The sequence below is a fragment of the Antennarius striatus genome, chromosome 12 (genome assembly GCF_040054535.1).
Source record: "Antennarius striatus isolate MH-2024 chromosome 12, ASM4005453v1, whole genome shotgun sequence".
In the NCBI taxonomy this organism is placed as follows: Eukaryota; Metazoa; Chordata; class Actinopteri; order Lophiiformes; family Antennariidae; genus Antennarius; species Antennarius striatus.
This window is the reverse complement of record NC_090787.1, coordinates 20,757,739-20,782,570: the sequence shown is the minus strand read 5'-3', so window position 1 is coordinate 20,782,570 and position 24,832 is coordinate 20,757,739. Positions and strand designations below refer to the sequence as shown.

Genomic DNA, 24,832 nt, shown 5'->3' with positions numbered 1-24,832 from the left:
CTCTCTCTCTCTCTCTCTCTCTCTCTCTCTCTCTCTCTCTCTCTCTCTCTCTATATATATATATATATATATATATATATATATATATATATATACATACACACACGTATGTATTACATATACACACACAGGGCAGCACGGTGGCGCAGTGGGTAGTGCTGTCGCCTCACAACATGGTGGTTCCGGGTTGGAGTCCCGTTCTGTGTGGAGTTTGCATGTTCTCCCCGTGTCTGCGTGGGTTCTCTCCGGGTTCTCCGGCTTCCTCCCACCTCCAAAAGGATGCGCTTCAGGTTAGTTGGCCGATCCCAAATTGCCCGTAGGAATGTATGTGTGTTTGTGGGTGTTTGTCTGTGTTTGTGTGTGGCTCTGCAGTGCGCTGGCATCGTGCTCAGAGTGTTCCCTGCCCCACACCCTATGCCAGCTGAGATAGGCTAAATAAAGCAGCAGAAAATGGATTGATGGATAAACCGAGCACCGGCATGACCGACTTCTGTAGTTTTCCTTTCTGCTACAACCCCCACTGAGCAGCGTAACAATAACGCCTCATAGATTAAGATTTCATGTCATGTTAAAATAACTCCGCCAATCTCAGACTCAGACTTCCTGTGGTCTTTTGGTCTTTCTTGTTGGCGTCGTCTGCAGCGTTTTGACCTTCTTTTCTCCACATCTCTGTGAACTTCTGAGCAGGAAACAAACCCACAATGCCTTTCTGTTCATGGAGACGTTCACCGACATCGAGACTGAAGACAATTCAGGCCAGGTTAAAGTTAGAGACAGAAATGTAAACTATAGGCTACCTGTATGAAAAGTCTCTCACAACCTGCCAGTTAGTTGTTTTTAAATTATTGATGGGGTCGTCCCCCTGTAGGAACTAACGGATGTAGGAACCAATGTAGGCTGGGTCTGGTTTCTGCCCAGTAGCATTAACAGTTTTTTGAACACTGAACTCTGAACTCCGAATGTTTTGCTATATGATGTTATCTATTGGTCGAATTAACTGGGAAACTTAGAGAAAAAAACAGATTAATAAAACATAAAGGGGCGTGTCTGACTTTGGATGACCAGGAAGTGACATCAGTACGCCCTTCACATAAGTGCAGTGGAATACTTCAGTGACTTAACGCTTGGCTTATTCTCTACACCCCTGAGGATAAAATTAATTCAGCAGAGGTAGAGATTGTTATACCTTGGCCTAGGGGCACCAAGACACAACAAACAAAACAGGGGAGACACAGTATGCAAATAGTAAATTAATTTATTAAATAAGCCAAAAAGAATGAATCAAATGAGTTAATCAAAGCAAAACGAACAGATGAGGTGTGAAAGTCAGTAATCAGTGGTGTAGTGTGTGCATGCATGAGTGGAATGTATGTGGGTGCATGTTGAGTGTACTAACCAAAATGTTGGAAAAAAAAATGCCTCAAGGAGCGGTACCGAACCCAAAGCTGGAGAAAACCAAACCCAACAGAACTCCTTCCCCAGGACTGGGGAAGGAGTGCCGACACTTGGCTGGTTGCTGCCATCAAGTGCTCTGCTCCCCAGTCAACTAAAAGAAACAGGCAGACCAGAAATTATACTCAAATACAACACAACCAAACCAACCCTAACCAAAGTAATTCTTAAAATACATATACCACCAAAGAACACCCAAAACTAGCTTCTACCCATAAATACTATACCATAATACTATATAACATAAATATAATATAATATATACAGGGAACCGTCACAAGATGTTAAAGTGACATTAAAGTACTACAGTGTAGGTAATCCTCAATGTACAAATATTATGTAACTTTAACATCAAATAGAAAAACATTCAGATTCTGCTTTAGTGCTAGTTAATCCTTCTAGACAGAAACTTAACCCGAAAACAATGGTTCCACATTATTTACCTCCTACAGAGGGACAACCTGACAACATGAAAACATGTAAACATGAATAATAAAGTATATTTTGTTTCAAGTTAAGTCGTCCTCGATTGTACGTTGGTTTAAAAACCACAGGGAAATGTAATGATGAAACTTTCCGTCATTTCACCCGATTTATCTTCTGTCCACCACAAATACTCTTAAAATCACCTGAAAAGCATTTAAAGCACATAATATCATGTAACTGTACAATAAATAAGAATAAAGACATGTAATCATATTAAAATACTTACATAGAGTTGCTGTATCTACTGTTACGTGTCACTTGTGAATCATGTTGTTGCTTCAAATCCAGATTAGTTTACGGTAAACTTTTGCTCCTTATAATTTAATCCTTGAGGAGGAGAAGAAAAAGGAACTTTCAGTTAGTTTTTAATCTCAACCAACAACAAAAACAACAACAACAACAACAACAACAACAACAACAACAACAGTCAAGTCATCAAGTCAAGTCAACTTTATTTATAAAGCACTGAATCACACCAGTTGTTCAATGAACTTGGGGTTGTGACTGACAACAGGGCTAAATATCCAGGGTACTGTATTTATTTTTATCACTAATGTTTTTCTGTGATACAGATAGGTGGATCCTCTTTAAAGTATCGCAACTCTGTGGTACTTTAGCATGTAGCATGTAGCTTACCTTTAAGGTGAATGAAGAGGAGCAAGAGGGAGGAATTACTGTCAGCAGTGCTGCCCCCACGGGGATAGTGGCAGAAAGAGGAACTGCAGTACGATAGTCGGATACAATGGCAACGAATGTTCGGAAGTCGAATGTTTGTAGGTTGAGACCTTACGGTATTTAATTTCCTTATGTGTTGTTTTTATGTTCTGTTATTGTTTCTGGTCAATCTTAGCAAATAGTACTTAAGTATTTAGAGCAGTAATGGCATTTAAATGACCTCAAATGGCAATTATAGATTGGAATTCAATAAAAAAATGACTCATGCACAATTCAGCTTATAAACAACCTCTCAGAACCAATTGTGTTCGTAGGTTGAGGACTACCTGTATTCAGTCAAACACTGTAATAACAGTGATAATAATAATGTGAGGCTTGGTTGCCTTAAAGTCCCGTGGGGCCTTTCAGTCTTCACTGATATTTTGGGGTGTAAGTCTCAACAAACACTGAAAGCTCTGTGATGGATCATCTTTAGCAGACTGTATGTCTCACTCCATGCGGCTGGTAAGATTTAAGACAGATTTTGAAATGCTAGAATGTGCTGGAGGACTTCTTTGTTTCACTATGGACCCAAGCTTGAGTTCATCCATGACTTCTACGGCGGTGGAAACGACCAAACATAGAGCTCGTTCACAGCTGTGAGTACCCTTTAACAGCAGAGAACGCCAGCAGAGAGGAGAGTCAGTCAGAACTCAGAACAAGGTTACTGAGCTGCAGGAGTATCACACTGGTAATTACTGAGGTAGTTACAACACACACACACACACACACACACACACACACACACACACACACACACACACACACACACACACACACACACACACACACACACACACACACACACACACACACACATCTGTCATCTGTAGGCAACTGGTGCCATGGCACCTCAGAGCTAATTGGATCATTGTCTGGAAAGGAGAAAGGAGGAACGAGGGATGAGGAAAGGGGGAAAAAAGAGAGAGAAGAAGGCAGGCAAGGGAGGGAAAACATGAAATTAATGAGACTAACAGCTCTCAGAAGACTGCCGTGCAAGGTGAAGCTCACCAGGGATAAGTGCTGTACATTTACATGATTTCTACCAGATACGCCAAAACAACACAAACACACCATGTTTGCTTTGAGAATTTAACTGATATCCTTCTAACAAAAACATAGAAACCTGAAGAGTTCTGACTTGATAAAATGTAAATAAATCTAGATAATTAATTTGAAAGCATCTCTTTATTATATAGAACAGGGGTGTCAAACTCGTTTTCACCGAAGGCCACATCAGCATAACGGCTGTCTTCAAAGGGCCAGATGTAACTAATAAATGTAACTAAAGGTAACTCAGTGTAATGTAACTAAATGTAACTACTCCTTAATGTAACTAATAAATGTAACTAAATGTAACTACTCCTTAATGTAACTAATAAATGTAACTAAAGGTAACTCAGTGTAATGTAACATAAATGTAACTACTCCTTAATGTTAACCCTAACCCAGAATTAAAAAATACCTCTAGTTTTTATCATCTGTGAAAAAACAAAGGAGAGATGATCCCATTTGCTCACCCGATCAGTTGTTAACAGTGTTTGGTGCTCACTGGATTTGTCTGAGGGTCGTGTTAACGACTAAAGAGACAGATGCTGTCATCAGGAGATAGTCTGGACCAAAAGCGGAGGAGAAAAGGAGTGAACATTCTCCTTTACAATAAACCCTTTCCTCTACTTGTTGCTGATGTTCATACAACACCAGTGATTTTTTAAATCAAACAATAAGACTACGTTTTTCAGTTTTGGACTAATTTTTTTCTAGAAATGTATTGACATTCATCAATAAAGTAATTGTCTCAACAGGCTGCAAGTGTTGATGGTTATTACTGCTGCTTTACAGGAATGTGTGAATGGTGAGTGAATGGTGAGTGAATGGTGAGTGAATGGTGAGTGCTTGAGTGTATTTTTACACGAAGCTGTAGTTAGGGGAAGAATGACTCATGCTGATAGTTCAGTGAGACGATGAGGGGCACCGGAGGATATCATGCTGCCTTTGTGTGTGTGTGTGTGTGTGTGTGTGTGTGTGTGTGTGTGTGTGTGTGTGTGTGTGTGTGTGTGTGTGTGTGTGTGTGTTACAGATTGAGGGAATGTCACAGAGCAATGGGAAGGAACCAGGCCAGCTGCCACCAGAGCGCTGGCGGTCAGTTTGGACGGACTGTCACAGCAGCTTGCCTCATGTCCGCGTCGCCTCCCCCCCCCTTGTTGCTCTCCAAGAGCGAACATCACGTAGTGTGAATGATCAGTGTGTAAGTGAACATGTCTGAGTGTGTGTTCACTGGCCTATATCTGACACGAGTGTAGCCTTATAGCTAGATGGTAATGATGCCCCCACTGGCCCCCATGTGGAACAGAAACACTGACATGTTTGGAGCGCTGTGGATGTGAGGCGGCGATGAACATGACTGGACCAAAGCTTTCGCTGTCACTTGTGGACAAAGCGAGGACAGGCTGACGGCACACACACACGAAGCACAGTGTGTATGCATGCAGTAATGTTTATTCTGAATGCTCAAGTGTTCACGTGACACAATCTCTGAACCAAATGATTAATGCCGTGCAGCGTTTTAATTAATCTCTAAGGTCAGTTCATTTTCAAAACTCATATGCCTGTGTTGTACTGCCTGTTGTACTGCCTGTTGTACTTCCTGTTGTACTGCCTGTGTTGTACTGCCTATTGTAGTGCCTGTTGTACTGCTTGAGTTGTACTGCCTAGGTTGTACTGCCTGTGTTGTACTGCCTGTTGTACTGCCTGTGTTGTACTGCCTGTTGTACTGCCTGTTGCACCGTGGGTCCAAGAGGTGTACAATTTCATCTGTGCTGTATGTCACGTATATATAGTTGACTTTAATATCTTTGCAAGTAATTCAGATGCTCACAGGCGCATGTTTTAAAGTTTCTCAGTCATGACCTGTGAATTGGTACAGAACATTTAAAATTGCTATAGATATCATGTGGATGCTCTTATTACTTTAAGTTCATAATTACATTATGTTCATAATTACATTATATAATAATTTACATGACTAAATTAATCCCTAGTTATGCATTAGGGGTTAATTTAAATGAAAGGGACTGTTTTCACTTGACAGATTACCTGTAGTTGCTATTTTTAATTAGGATATTTGAGTTAATTTTACAATACATGTCACTATTGTTTGCACTTTTTAGGACATCATCCTTTCCAATGTATAAATAAATAATATGAGAAGATACAGCGTTACCCAGGATTCTTGATACTCGTCTTCTGCTCTGCTTTTTGTTCCAGTCGTTTCAGAGCAGATCTTCCAACAATAACCTAAGACCTTGAGAAACCAATAATGTACATATGTGAAAGGGCTACGTTTGTGTGTGTGTGTGTGTGTGTGTGTGTGTGTCCTCCTCCACAGTGGAGTCCCTCTTGCTGCCGTATGATACACAAATGGTCTCTCAATACACTCAGCGAACTGAAAGACGTATCGCATACAAGTGAAACAAGAATGAACGAATTCTCGAATTCACTCTTCTCTCCTTCAGGTGATGAGGACTAAAGGTGAAAAACGATCAAATATTAGATATTTCAATAACATTATGAGTGGTTAAAGGTTTCCGCTACAGATGGAAAGGGTTAACAGCTTAATCTCTTCAAACCCATCTTGTCCTCAATATAAAAAGCAACTTGTTAACATCTTTAAACTTGAGGGTTGTGAATATCTAATGGTGAATGCAGGTGTTGATCATCGTCCACTGAGCAGAAACAGTTGAAGCTCTGTTGTACTCTCTCTCTATGTTGGATGATTACGGACTGACAGGATGGACACAGAGAGCTCAAGGCTTTTAGCTGCATGTAAGGAAAGGAGGTAGCCATGATGCTCTTTTATCAGAGGCTAAAAGACCAGAACAGAGTTACATCTGAGGAGAGTCAATATCTAGAGGGTGAATTTCCTTACTCACCTAACTCAACAACGCCTGGGTGTGAAGCAATGTGGCTATAACCAATGCCAACAGATATCTGTCAGACTTTCAATGAGCTGGGATGTACCCAAGATGGATAAAAATACTTATTTCTCCATCTCTTTGTTTGCATTCCCGTGAAGTCAAATCACACAGTGATGAACATAACCTTTACCTCAAACCAGGAACCGCTGAACATACAGACTTAATTAAAAATCTGTGGTTTTGGCATTTTGCTCAGCTGTTTAAAAGTTGAGTTCAGGTTGTGATGGAATATAAAATAATAGTTATTAATTATATCATACAGGAAAGGGATTTCTAATAAACTTGTTTTAAATGGAGCTACAGTAATCCCTCGTTACTCGCTGTTAATGTGTTCCAGGACCAATAAACGAAATTCCGTGATATAGCGAACTTTCTTATATTATTTACGGTAATTGAAATGTTTATGAACCCTCCCCATACTGATATTAAACCACCCTATATCTGTATTACCTTTTCCCACACTTACAAACTGTTTAAAGGATTTTTCTAAAGTGTTTCTTTAATATTTTACATTCCAGACACTGTCAGCCAATAGGACGCACCTATGGTATCACGTGACTACCTACTAAAAATCCACGATGTAGCGGAACTGGGAATCATAAAGCGCGAATACGCGAGAGATTGCGGTACCATTTATCTTTCTAATGCTTATTTTTCTACAATAAACAATTCAGAATCACCTCCAACTGTTATTTTAACTCTAGAAATTAGCTACCGAGGCCGTCGTTGGTGCTTTGGAACCTCTTGGGGGGTCGTAACCTTTGGAAACGCTCAACATAGGATACCGTAGGACTAGAGATCAACTGTAGTTTAAACATTTGACATCTGATTTCAGAATTCTGTAATCTTAACTAAACATTTAAAAAAATAATTTACTCTGTACGATAACTTTTGTTTTTTCAAATTCTATGTCAGCTGTGTTCAGTTTTGAGAAATATCAAATATCTAATTCTGAAAATAATGAATGGGGCTTTGGATATGATAAGAGCCATTCTACTGGATACCATATAATAAGAAAGCTAGGCTTTATGCTGCAATGTGAGAGCATCAGTGGTACAACATTGTGATCGATCAGGAGTAACACTTGTGACCAGAACAAATTAGAGCGTGAGCAAAGCCACAGGAGGCTAAGAGGCTGCAGGAGGACGAGGTTTGTTTGGCCTGATGTGTACTGAGATGGAAGAGGAGAGAAGTAGAGTTTACTGTCAAAGATAATGCCCCCCCACCAACCCCCTCTTTTCTTTCAACCCATGCAGGCACCGAATAACTTAAAGCTTTACAGTACAGCTGGTGAAGTCAAGCAAACAGCAGGAGCTCTGCTGCAAGATATCCGACTCTGTGATCAGAGCAACACACAGCCCATTTTTGTCTACACAAAAGACAACACTCTGGACATTAAGATAAATCTGTAATGTTTCCTGATTATATCTCACTTTGTTGCCATTCATAGATACTGGTGCCTACAATACTTTGTGATGTCTGCCATAGTATATCTACGTATATTCTAACACATATGAGACTGACTTAATATCAGTCAGGACAAAATACAAGAGCAGTCTAGTTAAAGGTTTAAGAAACTCAATGGAAAGTCATATTTTGTTTATCAATACGAAAAAATCTAAATGAAAACATTTCCTGATGTCTGCCATCATCCCTGGTGTCACGTGGGGTCATGTGTCATCGACGACACCCGTCGCTTCATCAGTCAGGGCAGCCATTACAGCACAAATCAATCAATGAAGCAATACATGTGATAGAATCATGGTTACCTGTGAGGTGAATGGAGGTTCCAACACCACAGGAGGTAGACACAAAGATAGGAACCTATCTTTATTCAGAATACCTTCTGGGAAGACTGGAGAGCAATGGAGAGCAGGATGAACAGGGTCAGACTGACCATAGATCAAGAATCTGTCATGAGCTTCACCCCGGAGGATTTGAAAGAGATTTGAAGGTAAGATCATTTTCAGACAACCCATAATATTTATTCAGAATTCCCAAGGTTTAGTGGATGATTAATTCATGTCTGGAGCTACTGGAGGGATTGTATAAATGTGTTAATGACCAGATTATCATGCAAAAAGTAAACTATCAAAAGTGATAGACGGCTCATTTGATTGGGTTGGTTCCCTCCGGAAAAATTCTGGCGGTATTCAAATTGCACAGGTTCTAAAGGGTCTGGGATGGCCTCTTTGATGTGGGACATGACTTCTCCTGAAACACAATGTATAATGTTGGTGTCATTGGATCCCTGGTAACTGTAAACTGTAATGGAAAAATAATGAATTGCTCTGGCTGTCACAACATCCTGACACAAAACTATCACAAATTATGCAGAGCAAATAAAGAATTTTAAAAAGGGTATTAAGGGCAACTTTCTCACCGGGTTAGAGGTCTATGGGTAGAGGGTGTTATTTTGACAAACAGGCAAATTGTTTTTTGTAAATATGGGCTATAAAAATATAATTTGATTGATTGATTGATTGATTGATTGATTGATTGATTGATTGATTGATTGATTGATTGATTGATTGATTGATTGATTGATTGATTGATTGATTGACTCCTGTCTTTTCAGATTGCCATGCTGACCTCCTCCATCTGGCAGTCTGATGGACGAGTCTGGGTTTGACTGTTGCCAGGGGAACGATATTTCTCTGACTCCATTCAGTCAACTGTGAATTCTGGTGGATGTGGGGTAGTGCTGCTGGAGTTGGACCTGGTCCCTTAGTTCCAGTGAAAGGAATGATCAATGTTTCAGCATACCAAGACATTTAGGACAATTTCATGGCTGTGTTGGAACAATTTTGAGTTGGTCCCTTCTTCTTCCAACATGACTGTGAGCCAGTGGACAAATCAAGGTCCATAAAGACATGAATGAGAGAGTTTGGTGTTGAAGAACTTTACTATTCTGCACAGAGATCTGACCTCAGCCCCATGAAACACCTTTGACACAAGTTAGAGTGGAGACTGCAAGCCAGGCCCTCTGGCCTCAAACACCCTTCTGGAAGATGGGTAAAAAATTTCCGTCAACACACACCTGAACCTTGTGGGAAAGATTTCCTAAGACTTGAAGCTGTTACAGCTGAAAAAGATGGACTGGCATCATATTAAACCCTATTAAACCCGATGTGTACGGCAGATTAGTACTTGTACTTCTGGCAATAAAGTGTATATAGAGGAAGTAAATTGAGGCGTGCTACCTAAGTCTCTGGAACTACTTTAACAGAGGGAAGCATGACGCCTTGTATCAACTCAATTAATTTCGGTGCTTCCTTCAGCTCTGTTTGTTGACATGAATTGACTTTTCATGTTATATAATTAGACCTTTTTTCAAAAAACCCCAAATGTTCTTCAACCAGCCAGGGTTATTCTAATCAAATAGGATCGTTTTCATCCTCCCTTCTCTGCTTTTTCGTCATTGATTTTTTTACTGCTGCTTGTTTAAAACTCATCTCTCTCCACCATCCCTTTCTCACTCAATTGATATTTTTCTCATATTCTTCTAAAAACAAAATCTTCATTTAGCAGTCATTTTCTGGCAATGAGTGTAAGGTGAGCCATAATTCTTGACGAGTGAAGGATAGACATAACCATTCATCAAGCCATGGGGTGGGCTGTATATAAAATTTTCAAAAAAGATCATGTTATTCTTGAAATTTAAATTAGTTCCTATTATTACATGTTTCTTTTAAGCAAGACTTGCAATGAAAATATGGGGGGGGGGGCAACAAAGAATCTATATCAGTTAATAAATTTTTCTTATCCACTGAGAGAAATACAGTCAGGTATCAAAACAACTACAACAATAATAAAAACCCAGAACAAAATAAAAGTTGCATTGTTCAAAAAAGAGATTTTTATGGTTGCACGAAATTAAAATATGTATTAAAACATTGTATTACTTAAACATTACAAAAATTCTCAGAGAAAAACCTTTGCTCTGACAAAAGAATGGCACAACCAAATTTGACAGAAAAATTCAGTACAGACTCGCTGAAACCCCGAATTATAACTTAGAAATCCAAAAATTTTCTTGCACTTAATAATGGTGCATGGAAAATAAGAATGTTAAACACAGGACAAGAGACAAATAAACAAATGCTGCTTCCTTGCTGAACGAGGTTTGCCCTTCCAGATAATATTACCTGCAAGAAACCCTTACCTGTGATTGGTCGAGTCAGTGATAGTGCATGCAAGCTTGTCCTGTGAGACAACTTCTTCTTCAGTTTCCCAAAGATTTCTCCCAAAAGGTTCAGATTTGTCACATGTTTTTCTGCCACGTGACGATGTTAGCATCGGAGAAAAGAAGGTGTAGGAACTGCTTGCTGAGACACTAGCAGCTGAGCTTGCTGAGGTCAGGGGTCACGACTCAGAACTCCCAGGTGTCAAGAAGCAGAGCAACATACTCTGTAAATTCTGTCTCTACATGCTCAGATAGATGAAGGAATTACAGCGAGTGTCTGCGGACGTCTGCAGACAATCAAGTCTTTAGCTTATCTGCTGCTTACAGCCACTCAGGAGGTCAAACACACATTAGCCTGCTATCACAGTTAATCTCTGTCTCACTGTCAGTCTCCACTTCCTCCACTCCTCTCCACTCCCTTCGTTCCACACATACAACGTGAGGGTGAGTGTGTGCTTCTGGTTTCTCAAGACGTCCACCCTCATAACCTGGGTTGGGGATTACAAAAGAAAGACATTGTCCACACATGCTTCAGAGAGTTCAGCAAATGAACACAAGTTGTATTAGAATTTCAGAGGGGGAGCTCCCTTGACAGGTAATTACTTTTATTATTTACTCACAACTCAAATAGTGAGTGTCTTTTATCTTCACACAAACTGTGACAAATGCTAACTCATGGTGCTACGTATCTCTACAGACTCCTGTGTAATATGTGTATCTTCAATTCTCCACAAAACATCTTCTTCTTCTTCTTTTCCTTTCAGCTTTTCCCTTCAGGGGTCTCCACAGCCAATCAGTGTCCTCCATCTAACCCTGTCTTCTGCATCCTCTTCTCTCACACCAACTACCTTCATGTCCTCTTTCACTACATCCATAAACCTCCTCTTTGGTCTTCCTCTAGGCCTCCTGCCTGGCAGTTCAAAACTCAGCATCCTTCTACCAATATATTCACTATCTCTCCTCTGGACATGTCCAAACCATCTCAGTCTGGCCTCTCTGACTTTATCTCCAGAACCTCTAACATGTGCTGTCCCTCTGATGTACTCATTCCTGATCCTATCCATCCTGGTCACTCCCAGAGAGAACCTCAGCATCTTCATCTCTGCTACCTCCAGCTCTGTCTCCTGTCTTTTCTTCAGTGACACTGTCTCTAGACCAAACAACATCGCTGGTCTCACCACAGTTTTGTACACCTTTCCTTTCATTTTAGTTGAAACTCTTCTATCACACATCACACCTGACACTTTCCTCCACCCGTTCCATCCAGCTGGGTGGAGACAAAGGCATCGGTAAGTTATCAGACAGAGTGAGGGATGAACAGAGGCTTACTATAGATTTAAAATAAAGAAGTTTGATATGATCCCAACATGTGGATGGAGATGTTCGTGTTGTCCATGCTAACATACGATTGTGTGTCATCAGCATAATAGAGAAAGATGCTCCAAAGCAGCTGATGACCTTGACTGGTTTTTATGAAGGCGATTAGCAGAATGATGGAGGAGATGTTCATTTCAGCTGATGGAGCCCAGAACCTTCTGCTGGGACACAGAGGAGAATCAGCAGAGAATCTGGGGGGACCCTAGATTGTGGGTCGGCACTCCGATGAGGTGTGGCAAATGGTGAACACAGTTCAGAATGGATGGTGTTGAATCTGGTGCAGAAAAGAGTCCACAATTCTGTTGCGGCCCGTGAAGATGTCACACATTAGACTACAGATGTTTAGGCTTGTTGTCGTGGTTACCAACTGATTCATTTAAAGATGAGGGGTTGGAGAGACGTGATGCTGAGCGTCAGCGTCCATGGCCTCTGGGTTGATGTTCTTGGAGTTTGTTCTGAAGATGAGGTAATGGGTATGGAAGCTTGATGGAGATAGCTGTGAGGTCTGAAACACTCAGACAGTAGGGGGGTGTCAGTGATGACAGGATCAGTGTATGCCCCCTGGTATGTGAGCGTGTTGATGCGCGAATGCGTCAGGGATTACTGTATATAGGTGGACGAGGTGCGGAACATAGAGAGAAGATCAAACTAATGAATGCTGGTTTTGGTTTGGGGGGGGGTGGAGATCAGAATAAAAGTCATTGGGTGGGGTGGATTACATTTACATGTTAAGCATTCAAAAGAATAGAGTTCATGCAGAGGGAGGGGGGACAAGTCCAGCTCTTTACAGTAGATGACAGCTAGACGTCCACCACCAGAGGTAAATGAAGTGATATGAAAGATGAATGAATGAATGAATGAATGAATGAATGAATGAATGAATGAATGAATGAATGAATGAATGAATGAACGAATGAACTCAGAACACCAGGAACAACCAGCAGACTCTCCAACAGCAAAGCAAATATTCAGGGTTTGTGTCACAAACACATCACAAGACAAACAAAAAATAAACAAGAGGGAGTATTTATACAGGATTAATACGGATTAATACGGATTAATTAACAGCTTCTGGCTGTTGTTCATCTGATTAAAGGACATTTCTTTGTATTTTATGGTGGTCAGAAACTAACTTTGAAAACTGTCAATGAAAAAAAAAGTCTAAATTGTTCAGTCTTTGGAATTTATGTATGCCTACAAATAAACAAGCCTATTTGTTCATAGTAATTTGTTATTTTTAATTGTTTTCAGTGACAATTAAGAACCCACAGGAAATGATAACTTGGTAAAATGGTTTTTGGCACATTTACTTTTACAAGTGCAAAAATCAGTATGTGGTGGATAAATGTTTATTGTGGTCCAGATGGTGTAGTTTACCAAGTATTCTACAGTATAGATTTGTGTGTGTGTCTGTGTGTGTGTGTGTGTGTGTGTGTGTGTGTGTGTGTGTGTGTGTGTGTGTGTGTGTGTATACTTAAATATATAATCATCAATGTACATACCGTGTTTTGAATGTCAAAGAGGACAGATCAGCCACAGTTTTAAATAACTGTTAAATAAGGTGCTAGGGGAAAAAAAAGATGATACAATTCAACCATTTCCTGTGTTCCTTCTCTCAGTCCTGTGTTTTCTGGATGCTGGATGAACTCCTAGGATCATGGGTTCATAGCCGTGCCTGTCATAGCCTCATGCCAGGAACACAATCCTACCAGGACAGGACACCAGCTTCCCCTTCCTCCTCCTCACATTTAATCTGAAGCAGGGTTTTGGTCGGGAGTCGTTGTTGTAGTTTAGTACGGCCATCTCTTCTAATTTAGTTAGAATCAGTGTGCTTAGCCTGTTTTCCAATGAAGAGAAGATCCCAAAGGTCAGTTTTAATGTTAACTCATGTATGTGGGGTCTAAGACTAGCATGTGGCTGTTGTCTTTAATGAGGTAGAGTGTGTGCTGCTCAGGTGTCCTGTGTGCTGTCTGCACAGTGGGACCTTAGAGTAACACAAACAGGTAACACAGTCCTTTTGGGGGATAATACAGGATACAACACAAATTCACCACAAATTGTTTATTTCTGCAGTCGAACTGAGCTGATTTGACTGTTTCTGTTAACACTTCCCAACAGGACACACACTAATGCTGAATACGATAAACAGCTACCTCGCCTGCCTTTTCTGTCTCTGACAAGAGCTGAATAAGCTCGCAAAAGCCAACCTAATAATCATTGTGAAGAGCCGTTTCACTGCTGAGAAACTATAATGATCCTCGTGGTTGGCTTTGCTGAACGTCTTCATTCAGCAATCCTTACTCCCTCTGTAAGCAATGAAAATAATCATCCTGTGTGGAAATGCAGTTTGTGTTTGCAGGAAAAGTGGAGTGAACAGTTAAGATGATTTAAATGTGAGGAATGAACATCAAGTATGTCCTCCCAGAGACACACAATAACAATTTGGTCTCTTTTAATTTGTTAATTAGCAATTTCTATGTAAGAGGACAAACTCAGGGAGCAGATATGCCGTACATGAGCTCCATTTCTTCTGCTTCATTCATCGCCAATTAGCCATTAATGTCATTGGATTGTGTGCCAGCTCAGTCAGTGACCAGTGAGCTCTAATTAAAGAGCAGGACACCATAAACAGCCTAGGAGAAACCATTTACAGGCAGGGGAGAGCCATAGATATTCATGAGATTGTTTTAATCAGTAATAAAGTCCTAAATTAGCAGTGGTGTTGAGAGCAGGAGTGTTTCTGGTTCTGGGTTCTGATGCTGCTGCCAGCAGGACGTGTCCTTCTGCCCTCCGTCGGCACAAGAACAGAACACAACTGCCCCAGTGTTCTGGATTAAAGTCAAGGCAGATTATCCTGAGATTGCCCAGAGAGTATTTTAATTCCTGTTTCCATTTCCAACCTCCTGTCTTTGTGAAGTGGCCGTAAAGAAAACCAAACTGGATGTCCAGAACACACTTCAGGTGTCATTGTCTCAGCGGTCCCCAAACACTAATTCTCATTATTGTAATCATTATTATTTGATTGACTTGCTATTGGAAATGATCAGTATTTCTCCTACGCTGAATGCACTGATCGTAAGTCGCTATATTTCAAAATAAACCGCGTCAGTGCAGTCACTTCAATTAGGTTTTTAATATAATTATTTCTTACAATTATTTCTTTTACAGATGTTGATTATCAATTTATGAAAAAAAGGTTGTTTATTGTCTGTTGATGTCTGCATTTTACATAAAACCACTGATGATTTATTATAAGACTACAGCTGTCCTGGCGTCATTAACGATTATCCAGCAGATGAAGACGGTCCCTGAAAATATTGTCTGAGATGAAAGCGGTCCGTGGAGCAAAACAGGTTGGAGACCGCTGATGATTCTTTCACTTCATTCGTCTGTCTTCATAAATACATCATTGGATATTCAGATTAGAATTTTTCCATCTGATTTAACAATGATTAATTAAAGCTGATTTGCATTTTAAACAGTGATTACAGTCATTTATTATAACACAATAATGTGTAAGCAGTCAAAACAGCACCAACTCTAAACTTGTTTAAATGAGCAGATATTATTATTATTGACTGTAGTTTCAAGTGTTTTATGCATGAATATAACACAAGGTTAATTTTTAATACTGTCTATTATAAAAAAGAAGAAGAAGAAAGAGCCAGGACCAGATTCTACCATTTATTACACATATTACATTCTTAAATAAAAATGTTCCACTTAACAGGTCTTGCATAGATATCTTACAATACCAATTTAGAAAAGAATTATGAAACAGACCAGTAACAAAAATAAATTTTCTTCTTCCTTAATAAAGAACATTACCATACTAACATCATATAATACAAATAATATTTTAAACATTTTGTACAGCAAAAAATTGTAAATGTAAAAAAAAAAAAAAGTAAAATTAAAAAAAAAAACTCAACAGAAGCATTGATGACAGAGGAGAGGGAAGTGAGTGTGGATTGAAGGTTTATGATGGGATGTTGATATGGAGTGTATCAGAATAATGGAGCCTGTAGGTGATACAGATGTGCCATCTCCACTCTTTACATGTCAGCTCCTCCTAGCAGTAAAGGAGTAGCTGTAATGTAATCTGAGTAACCCATGTATCCACACTGGATAAAGGGAAGGTGCTGGAATACGGCTTTCACCATCATTACACGGAATCTGTCATTTTTCCCACCTGGTGGCACATTAATCTTGTCTTGTCTTCTATTCTTGTCCATCATTCCCATTGGTTAGAACATGTTACAGATGCATTGCAGAGATTTTGGAGATTGGGTCTACATTTAACATGCTTTTAACACACATTCCTAATCTTTAACCAAAATCACCCACAGAGTTCTTTGGCACTTGAACCTGAAGGAAACGTTTATGTTGATTATGGTTTCTTCATCACGTCCAAGATCTCTAGAAAGCAGCTGGTGAGCAGCAGGTTGTCTTAGCTAATCGATTCCTGGGCTAAAGGCTAATTCAGAGCTGATTCTCAATAACATGGATCCTGCGTGCGTATTAAAGATGCAGGTGTGTGAGGAACCTGATTTTATGGGTTAACTCGCTGCAGGAGATTGTCTTTGTCATGTTGGTCCTGAAAACAGTCTTTAACGGGGTAGACAGCTGCTTAATTTAACACATGTCAGAATATTTCATAGAATATTTGAGGATTTCACATGAAAGCCGACACGATCTGTGATCTCATTAGAATTTAAGATATTATTCTGCTTGCAGGAATGTTAGTCTGAAAAAAGTAAGATTCAGATTCGGTCACTTAGTTTGTCATTTGCCTTAAATAAGATGGTTGTTTGATAGAGGTACAGTATGTATCAGAGATAGGATTTTGGATAAGACTGGCCAAACACCACAATAGCCAACTGTGTGTGGCCTACAAGAATGTAACAGGCATTGAAGTCTAACCAAGCAGATGGCAAAGCTCTCATATGGACAAAACAAGACAAACCAGCTGAGGACATTTAGTAGACAGGGTGGACAAGGAAATGCTTGGAGCTCCCAAGTTGGGTAACACTTGGGAACAACAACATTTTCTGCCCCAGTGGGCTCTGATGGTTGAAGTTTAAGTAAAGATGGTTTGTGGTGATTGAGGTCAAACATACAGAAACAAGGAGACTGATGAAGATCTGTAACTGTCTTATATATCGACATATCAAGCGTGGACAAATACAGTAGCTACAGGCAGACAGTCTCTCCAGGGTGCCACTGATGCCAAGATGATTCAACCAAGTCACAATATGACTGGACATCTGTGAAGGACAACGCCCCCCCTCTGGAATGACGGTGATGGAAAAAAGGCATTTCATTAGTAGTTGATATGTCACCAGTTGATTGGGTGCGGACCTGAAGTAGATAGTTCCTGGTGGCATCCTGAAGGTGTAGTAAGTGTTTAGTGGATATTTGACGGAGTGCTCCAACAGACTATGCTAGTAGTGCATGCACATGGAGAGTGCAACAGCTAAGTATGACCATGTAGTGCAATGTTTCTGAAAACTAAAGCAGATCTATAGAAATGCTGAGATGGTGCTACAAACAGTTCCCTACAGAGCAATCACTGTAAGATCTCACGCTATTTACAAAAGCTGCCTAAAGTGACAATCCTCTTTCAGGGCGACGTGGTCCAAACTCAATCCTGGTCCCTCTTAGGGATGTGTTCAAACAGTTGTCTGTGGTTAAAGATGCTCTAAAGGCAGTCCAAACCTGAGCTTGTTTGCCTTTTCCTGACCCTGCTGATGGGCTGTCAACTTGTTCACTGGTTGAAGGAATTTTGCGTGCACTTTTTTACACATAGTCAATTGCAGACATATCCGAAGTTAAATGTGTGCAACTTTTCCAAATTAAAAAAAAAAAAAAAAAAGTAATGTAGGAAAGTGCAGGAAAAAAATATACAGTCAACTTTATGCTAAAGTGCTAACAGGCTGACTTAGCATCTTCTCTGTGCATGCATTCAACGAAAAATGCCAATAATAACAAATAATATGACAGTTTGTCAGACGAGCATCACTCATATGGATTTTGGTGCCTTAATGACTTTGGATTTTTCCTGCAAACATTCCCAGGTCTGGACTAGGTAGAATATACGGGTAGAATGAAGTTCTACTCTATTCTACTCTACTCTACTCTACTCTACTCTACTCTACTCTACTCTACTCTACTCTACTAGCCAGCCGGTGCATATGCAACCTCAGCAACTCTGACCATTTGATATTTGGGAAAAAACAAACTTTCCACAGTCAACTGTTCAACATTTTGAGACTCTTTCCCTCTGAGTTTGAAAGATGTAACTAAAAGCTAACTTAAACGCAGACGTCTTCACTCCCACTAAAGCCCCCTCCCCCTGTAAGACCATTAATATACATTTGAAAACAATGGATTCAGTTCCAGCAGACACTAGAGAACAGAATGAGAATGTTATGAAGCATGAAGAGTTGGAGCATACTGGTAATTAAGATTTAATGGGATGGTCATGAAAGAGAAAAAAAGAAAAGCTCTCTTCCCATCTTCCATGTAAAACACCTTTCGTTATGTTTCTACTACATTCACAGCAGTTGACTTGCACATCTGCAAATCTTTGGGTAAAATGTGTAAAGTGTGCATTCAGCATTTCTTCAGCTGATAGTGCAACTGGGCAACTGCTGTGGACAGAGTGGGAGGAATGGAGTGACAAAGAACAGCACTTTAAATGTGAAGGAATGGGGGTTTGTGATTGATTAAATTTGATTTATCTGTAATCCATTTGATAAAATAAAGGGCTGAACTAATAATCTGTATATTTATGTGGGTAGAAGGCTTTTCATTGTCTGCTGGGTGTATGCTCATGAGATCTTTTGTTTGTTCGGCAGTAAATTTGTCTTTTGGGTGCTGAAATCGGTCCTGCTCACGGTCCCTTTTGTTTTTTCCTCCAAACCCATCTGTTTCCCTGAGACTCAGAGCGATCTCATTAGCTGAACCGCAGCCAGAGGAAGGGACCCAGTGGTGTTTAATGCTAATCAGAGCTGTGGGACGGCTAGCTGACCTGGCAAAGCCTCAGAGAAGCCCAAGAGAAACCCAGAAGATGTCAGAGACGCCAGAAGACTCACAAAAAACCCACTTCAACAGGCTCAGAGCTGTGAAGGAAATGAAATATGTAATTGTATCTGAAGTCACTCAAAGATTTAACTGCTGAGTGTTTCATAAAAGGGGACACAAACTATGACTCCTATGTATTGTTTGCTGGCAAACGTCAGGATTGGATAGAAAATGATGCCCGTGTTAAGGCTCACCAGTTTACATTTCAATTGATTTTCCCCCAAAAAAGTAAATTCATTTCAACAATTATTCAACGTCAGTTTTGAGTCAACATACAGTAAATGGAATAAGTTATGTGAGATTGTGAGATAAAGAAGGGAACACAAACCGACAAGACAAATGGAGACAGAATCCAAAGGAACTGCTGGGAATGGTTGACAGTCTTTAAATGCTTAAGCGACAGTCTTTGTGGGTTGTAGGGTATTTTAAAGATATTTCCATGACACTTTTTCAATAGCCAGAAAAAATACTGATACATTCTAAGATTATTGAGAAGGAGAGAAAGAATGGAGGCCCTAAATGTCACTGAAGCTGGCAGGAGTATAACATGAAGTGCAAGTTCTGCAGCTCTAATTCAAGTCATTGATCTGTATGAATGAGTGAATGTATGACGGAAGGTGTAAACAAAAAACTATTAAAACACATTGTCAGCCATCGCAGTTTACATTAGCAGACGTAGCAACCAAACATTTGTCCCGTTTGGATGCATGTTCGTTCACCTTTAGAACCAACCACTCCCTCACAGTATGCTTAAGCGAAAACACGCACACACACACACACACACACACACATACAAACTTGTACACATTCATGCCTTCATAACCCTCACAAAGTGCTACGATCCCAACCCTCTATGATTGTACGTACCTCTGTCTACATCCCACCCAACGCTGTGACGTTTCGGGACGACTTTGCATCATCCGAGCGAAAGAAAGAGCTGTTGGTACGAGAAACCTGACGATGAAACCACAGGTGAGTCACTGGACTCATCACAGCAGAGAGTCAGTAAAGAAGCTGCCGCTGGATTCATGGACCTCGTGTGGCCGCGGACCCCCCACCCGCTGGGGGGACACCGCCCGGGGCCAAAGGGCAGTTCCACGCTGGAGGGTTTGGTATCAATTATTCAAAGCTGCACAATAAAACACCATTGAAGAGAACTTCACTGCTTCTCCTAATGGAGGCTGGCGTGGCCACCTGGTGCACTGACTGGGCATGATGGGATGTAAAAACACCCATCAGCTTCAGGAGCGGTGTTGACAGACTCAGTACGTGTGTGTCAGGTGAGTTCAGCTTTTCTGCAGCCATTGAACAAAGAAAACAGGTGGTGTTGATGTTTTATTATGAAGTTATTAGAGATGTTATATTTATTGATTACGATCAGGTCAAACATTAAAAAAAAAAAGAATCACTGTTTTCATCAAACATTTAGACAGTTTTAAAAGCGCAGACAGGGATGTAACGAACCCGGCTGTGCTTTTATTACCTTCATCAAGAAATCTATCAGTTTGGTTTGTTTCTGTCAGGATTAATCAAACAATTCATGGGTTTGGATGAAAATTTCCACTAAGATGGACCCTAACATATCCAACGTAATAAAATTTGGAGATAATCTGGAATCTGGATTTTGGAACTGTTAGTTTCAGGTTTCTAATAGTGACAGTACTTGTTATTTTAATTTAATTCTATGCAAAATACCACCATCACAGCAATTTCTGGCGTGACCAGACTCTGAGATTCTATCCTGCAACAATAAAAGCTGTAATATCACCAGAAAGGGTGATAATCAGAAAGGGTTCACTTTTACAGAAGGTGAAAAGAAAATTATGTTGGCCTGTAAGAGTGTCTTAAAGTCAGTGAAGATATCTTCAACAAACTTTCAATGAGCCAGAAGCAGGAAAGTTTGATTTCCCAGGTAAAGCTTCCAATTAAGAGACAAAAGGTGCTATTTGAAGATAAACAGCCAAGCAAATATAAATGCCTTCTGATGAATATTAAATCATGAGCCAATGTGTTAATTGTATTTAATCTCATTATTTAATCTCAATCAAAAATGGAGCTTCATTGTAATTCATAGCTAGACGATCTATTTTATTTTTATTTAGTTTATTTTTTGATGAAAACAGAGACTTTTACCATCAGTAATCAATAATCCAACCTTTTAATCTATGATTGGAGCTGAATAAAGGTGCGGATTCTAGTGGTTCATTGTTGGAATGGAAATAAGCTGCTTTCTCACCTAAAAGCGTTTGGGATCATTTGTTATTTCCAGCTGTGAGTTTCTACAAAACAAAAGCTGCTAAATTCTTACTGTTAATAAAAGAAAGATCTGGGAGCTGAAGATATAATTTCCATGAAAAGTGTGCGTGTGTGTTCACATGACCTAGTGTGTGTGTTTGCAGAAAAACTTGCCATGCAACGTTGTGTTCTCCGAGTGCGTTCATTAGTTTAATAACTATTTTCCTAAATCTTATTAGTCCTATCTTGAGAGGAGCCGTGACAAAGAAGCTGCAGGGTGAGTCTGTGTGTGTGTGTGTGTGTGTGTGTGTGATAACGAAGTGTGTGTGCTTGTTCTGTATACAATGTGTAGAGCAACACAGAATTGTTTTTGTGTTGTTTGTTTTTTTCAAGGCTTTTTATGATTTTTTTTTTTTTTTGTTGGATTTTTTCGCTGCAGAAAATAAAAAAAACCTCACGGATAATGTTGAAAAAATGTTTGGTGCCGTCGACGGCGAGTTTGACCTGGTTGGTGTGAGTGTGTTCAGTACGGTCACACAAAGCTTGGCTGATGTCATAAGTCCCGAGTGGAGAACCAGGAAGCGGCGCTGGGGTGGGGGGTGGGGGGTGTCGTTCTGGTAAAAATGCTGTGAAAATGTTCCAGGATGACTTTCAGAATCAACAAAAACATTAAAAATAAAATGTTTCCAGTTTTTTTAGCACGTCCTCGACCTGACTGGTGTTTCGGGACCCCCGGGAGAGAGGGGGGGGTCACACAGGGGTTCTGTTTTTCAGATGAAGCGAATCGAAGGGGGCAGATAGAGCAACAGAAAACATCGAAAGACCTCTATGTTTTTAGTATAGTCCAAAAAAACCCCCCCAAAAACAAAACTACAAATCCCTTTTCAGAGTTGATTCTGATTTTTTTGTTCATCCACTGCTTGTTTACAGATTGTAGAAGTCGGTCGTCATGGGGACTGACAGGCCGACATGCTCTCATCCCACACATTCTGTTGAAGTCTTCTTAGATTTTCTTTTTTTTTTTTCATTTCTCAAACACGATTCAGTGACTTTTAAGACGTTTTCTCCACGAGAAAACAAAAAAGTGTCATTCTTTGTAACAAGAAGAAGAAGAACCATCATCATCGTCTTCTAAGTAGAAAAAAAGGGAAGAAAGTGTCGCTGCGCATTTCTGTCAGGCGGCCCGCGGAGGCGGCGGGCGTCTCGGTGTGGCTGAAAGAGAAGCGAGACATCCACTGGAGGAGATCTCCAGACGCCAAACGTTCTTGTCCTGCAGGTCTGGAATCGTTGTTTTCTTCACGTAGATTTCTGAAGCTGACCAGATGGTTTCTTGTGTTTCATACATGAGAACCGTTAAAAAACAAAGAAGAAAGTTGAGTACTGGAGTTTAAAAGACCGGCAAAACACTAACATCTGACTACGTGGTTATTTAAAAGTTTCACCCAAAGTTACGATATGGTTAAAACACACTAAATGTAAAGAAGGAGTTCTATGTATGTTGGTTTGGCAGTGTCCAGGGCCCCAGAGCCACGTGACGGCAGCTGAGGTTCACCAGCATGATGGGTGGATAAATGACGTGTGGTGTGTTGACTGTCGCAACCGTTTAAAATGTGATTCTAAAGAAAAACAACAATCTAGCTACTCCTCGTTTCCCTCCAGAGGTGTCTGTTGGATCTTCACGACGCCCGACTGGGTGAGAAACGGGTGGATGAGGAGGGCGGTTGGTGCTCGACTGCCCCTTCCTCTCTCTTTCCTTCCTCCTCCTCCTCTTCCTCCTCTCCCACCGCTCTTCTTTCAGCCCTCAGATGTGCCTCTTCATGTGCAGAGCCAGGTGGTCCGACCGGGAGAAGCACCTGTGGGGAGGGGCAGAGGGAACGGCATCAGGAATCCCAACTATTTATGGATGTAATATACAGGAAATGAGAGGGGATGACATTTTATTAGTTCTTAAAGACAAAAAGCAGGAGAGGAAATGCATCAAAACAAGAATAAAACAAACAAACACACACACACACACACACACACACACACACACACACACATGCACACACACACTGAGTGTTTCTGGGAAACTCTCCCTGATCTCAGCCCCCTTGAACTCCCCACTGGCGGTGTGTATTTACTGGAAATTCTCCACATTGCCAACAGGAAGGCTGAAATAATAGGACAGAACCCACAGCTTAGCACATTAATTTAAAGACGTAGAAATCTGCAGGGATTTTCAACCATTCCATTTTATGGATACAATAAATTCTACGATTCTTAATTCACCGACATAATTTAAAGTCAGTGATTTCCTACATATGATTCAAACATGGCCAAAACAGTCCTTAGTGAGTTGAATACTGTTGTAGAAATGCATTAAAGGCACCATAAACATGGACACAGGCTCTCCAGTGCTGGATCATTGAACCCAGCGGTGTGTGTGTCTATGGGGAGGGAGATGTGGAACCAGGTGAGGGATAATATAGGGAATAAAGTGTCAAGAGCATTCTGATTTCATTACACTATTGTTAGAACAATAAAGTCAAACATCCACAATAAAATGAATCACAAACGAAACGACTGCAAGAAGGGCGAGGGAAAATGTAGGCGGGGACAAAATGAGACATTAAAAATTCAATTTGCCACAGGCTTTGCTCATAATTAATTAGCCAAGGCTATTATGTGTGTGTGTGTGTGTGTGTGTGTGTGTGTGTGTGTGTGTGTGTGTGTGTGTGTGTGTGTGTGTGTGTGTGTGTGTTGTAGGCAGATAGAAGTAGACAGAGCTGAATAACAAAATAAGTGTCGCCTCAGACTGACCCTGGAAGACACGGGGAGAACACGCAAACTCCACACAGGGCGGTACTGGAACCCGGAACCACCTGCCTGTGCAGCGACAGCACTACCCACTGCACCACCGTGCCCCCCCCCCAAGAAAAAACATTTAGGAATAAATATTCTGACCACCTACTTAACTAACAAACCAACTGACATCACATTACGAGTCCACTGGATGATCAGAATGATAAAGTAATAATTATAACTAATAATGGCGCTAACATTGCCATGTCAGTTCATGTCAGTCTCAATCAGATTGTTAGCGTACAACAACTTTCAGGCATTCCTGGATTTTGCCTGTTTCCTGCCCCTCGAAGGATTTGTTTGCCTGTTTGGATGAACTACAGTCGTACCTTGAGATACGAGTTTAATCCGTTCCATTAATGAGTTTGTAAGTCAAGCATTTACTCATTTAAAATAACTAAAATCATTCTGATTCGTTCCAGCCTGGTAAGAATCCCCCAATCCCCTAAATTATGAAAAAAGCATATATTTATCA

General features: G+C 40.4%; 1 protein-coding gene across 1 annotated transcript in view; it reads right to left on the bottom strand.

Moving 5' to 3' along the window:
• Positions 1 to 15,749: 15,749 nt before the first annotated feature.
• The window catches only part of klf7b (Kruppel like factor 7b), a 60,472-nt gene continuing 51,389 nt past the window's right edge, over positions 15,750 to 24,832 (bottom strand). The window contains exon 4 of the mRNA XM_068329413.1: positions 15,750 to 23,366. Within this exon, the coding sequence (XP_068185514.1) occupies positions 23,315 to 23,366 (52 nt within the window). The 3' untranslated portion in view covers positions 15,750 to 23,314. The remainder of the gene's footprint in view (positions 23,367 to 24,832) is intronic.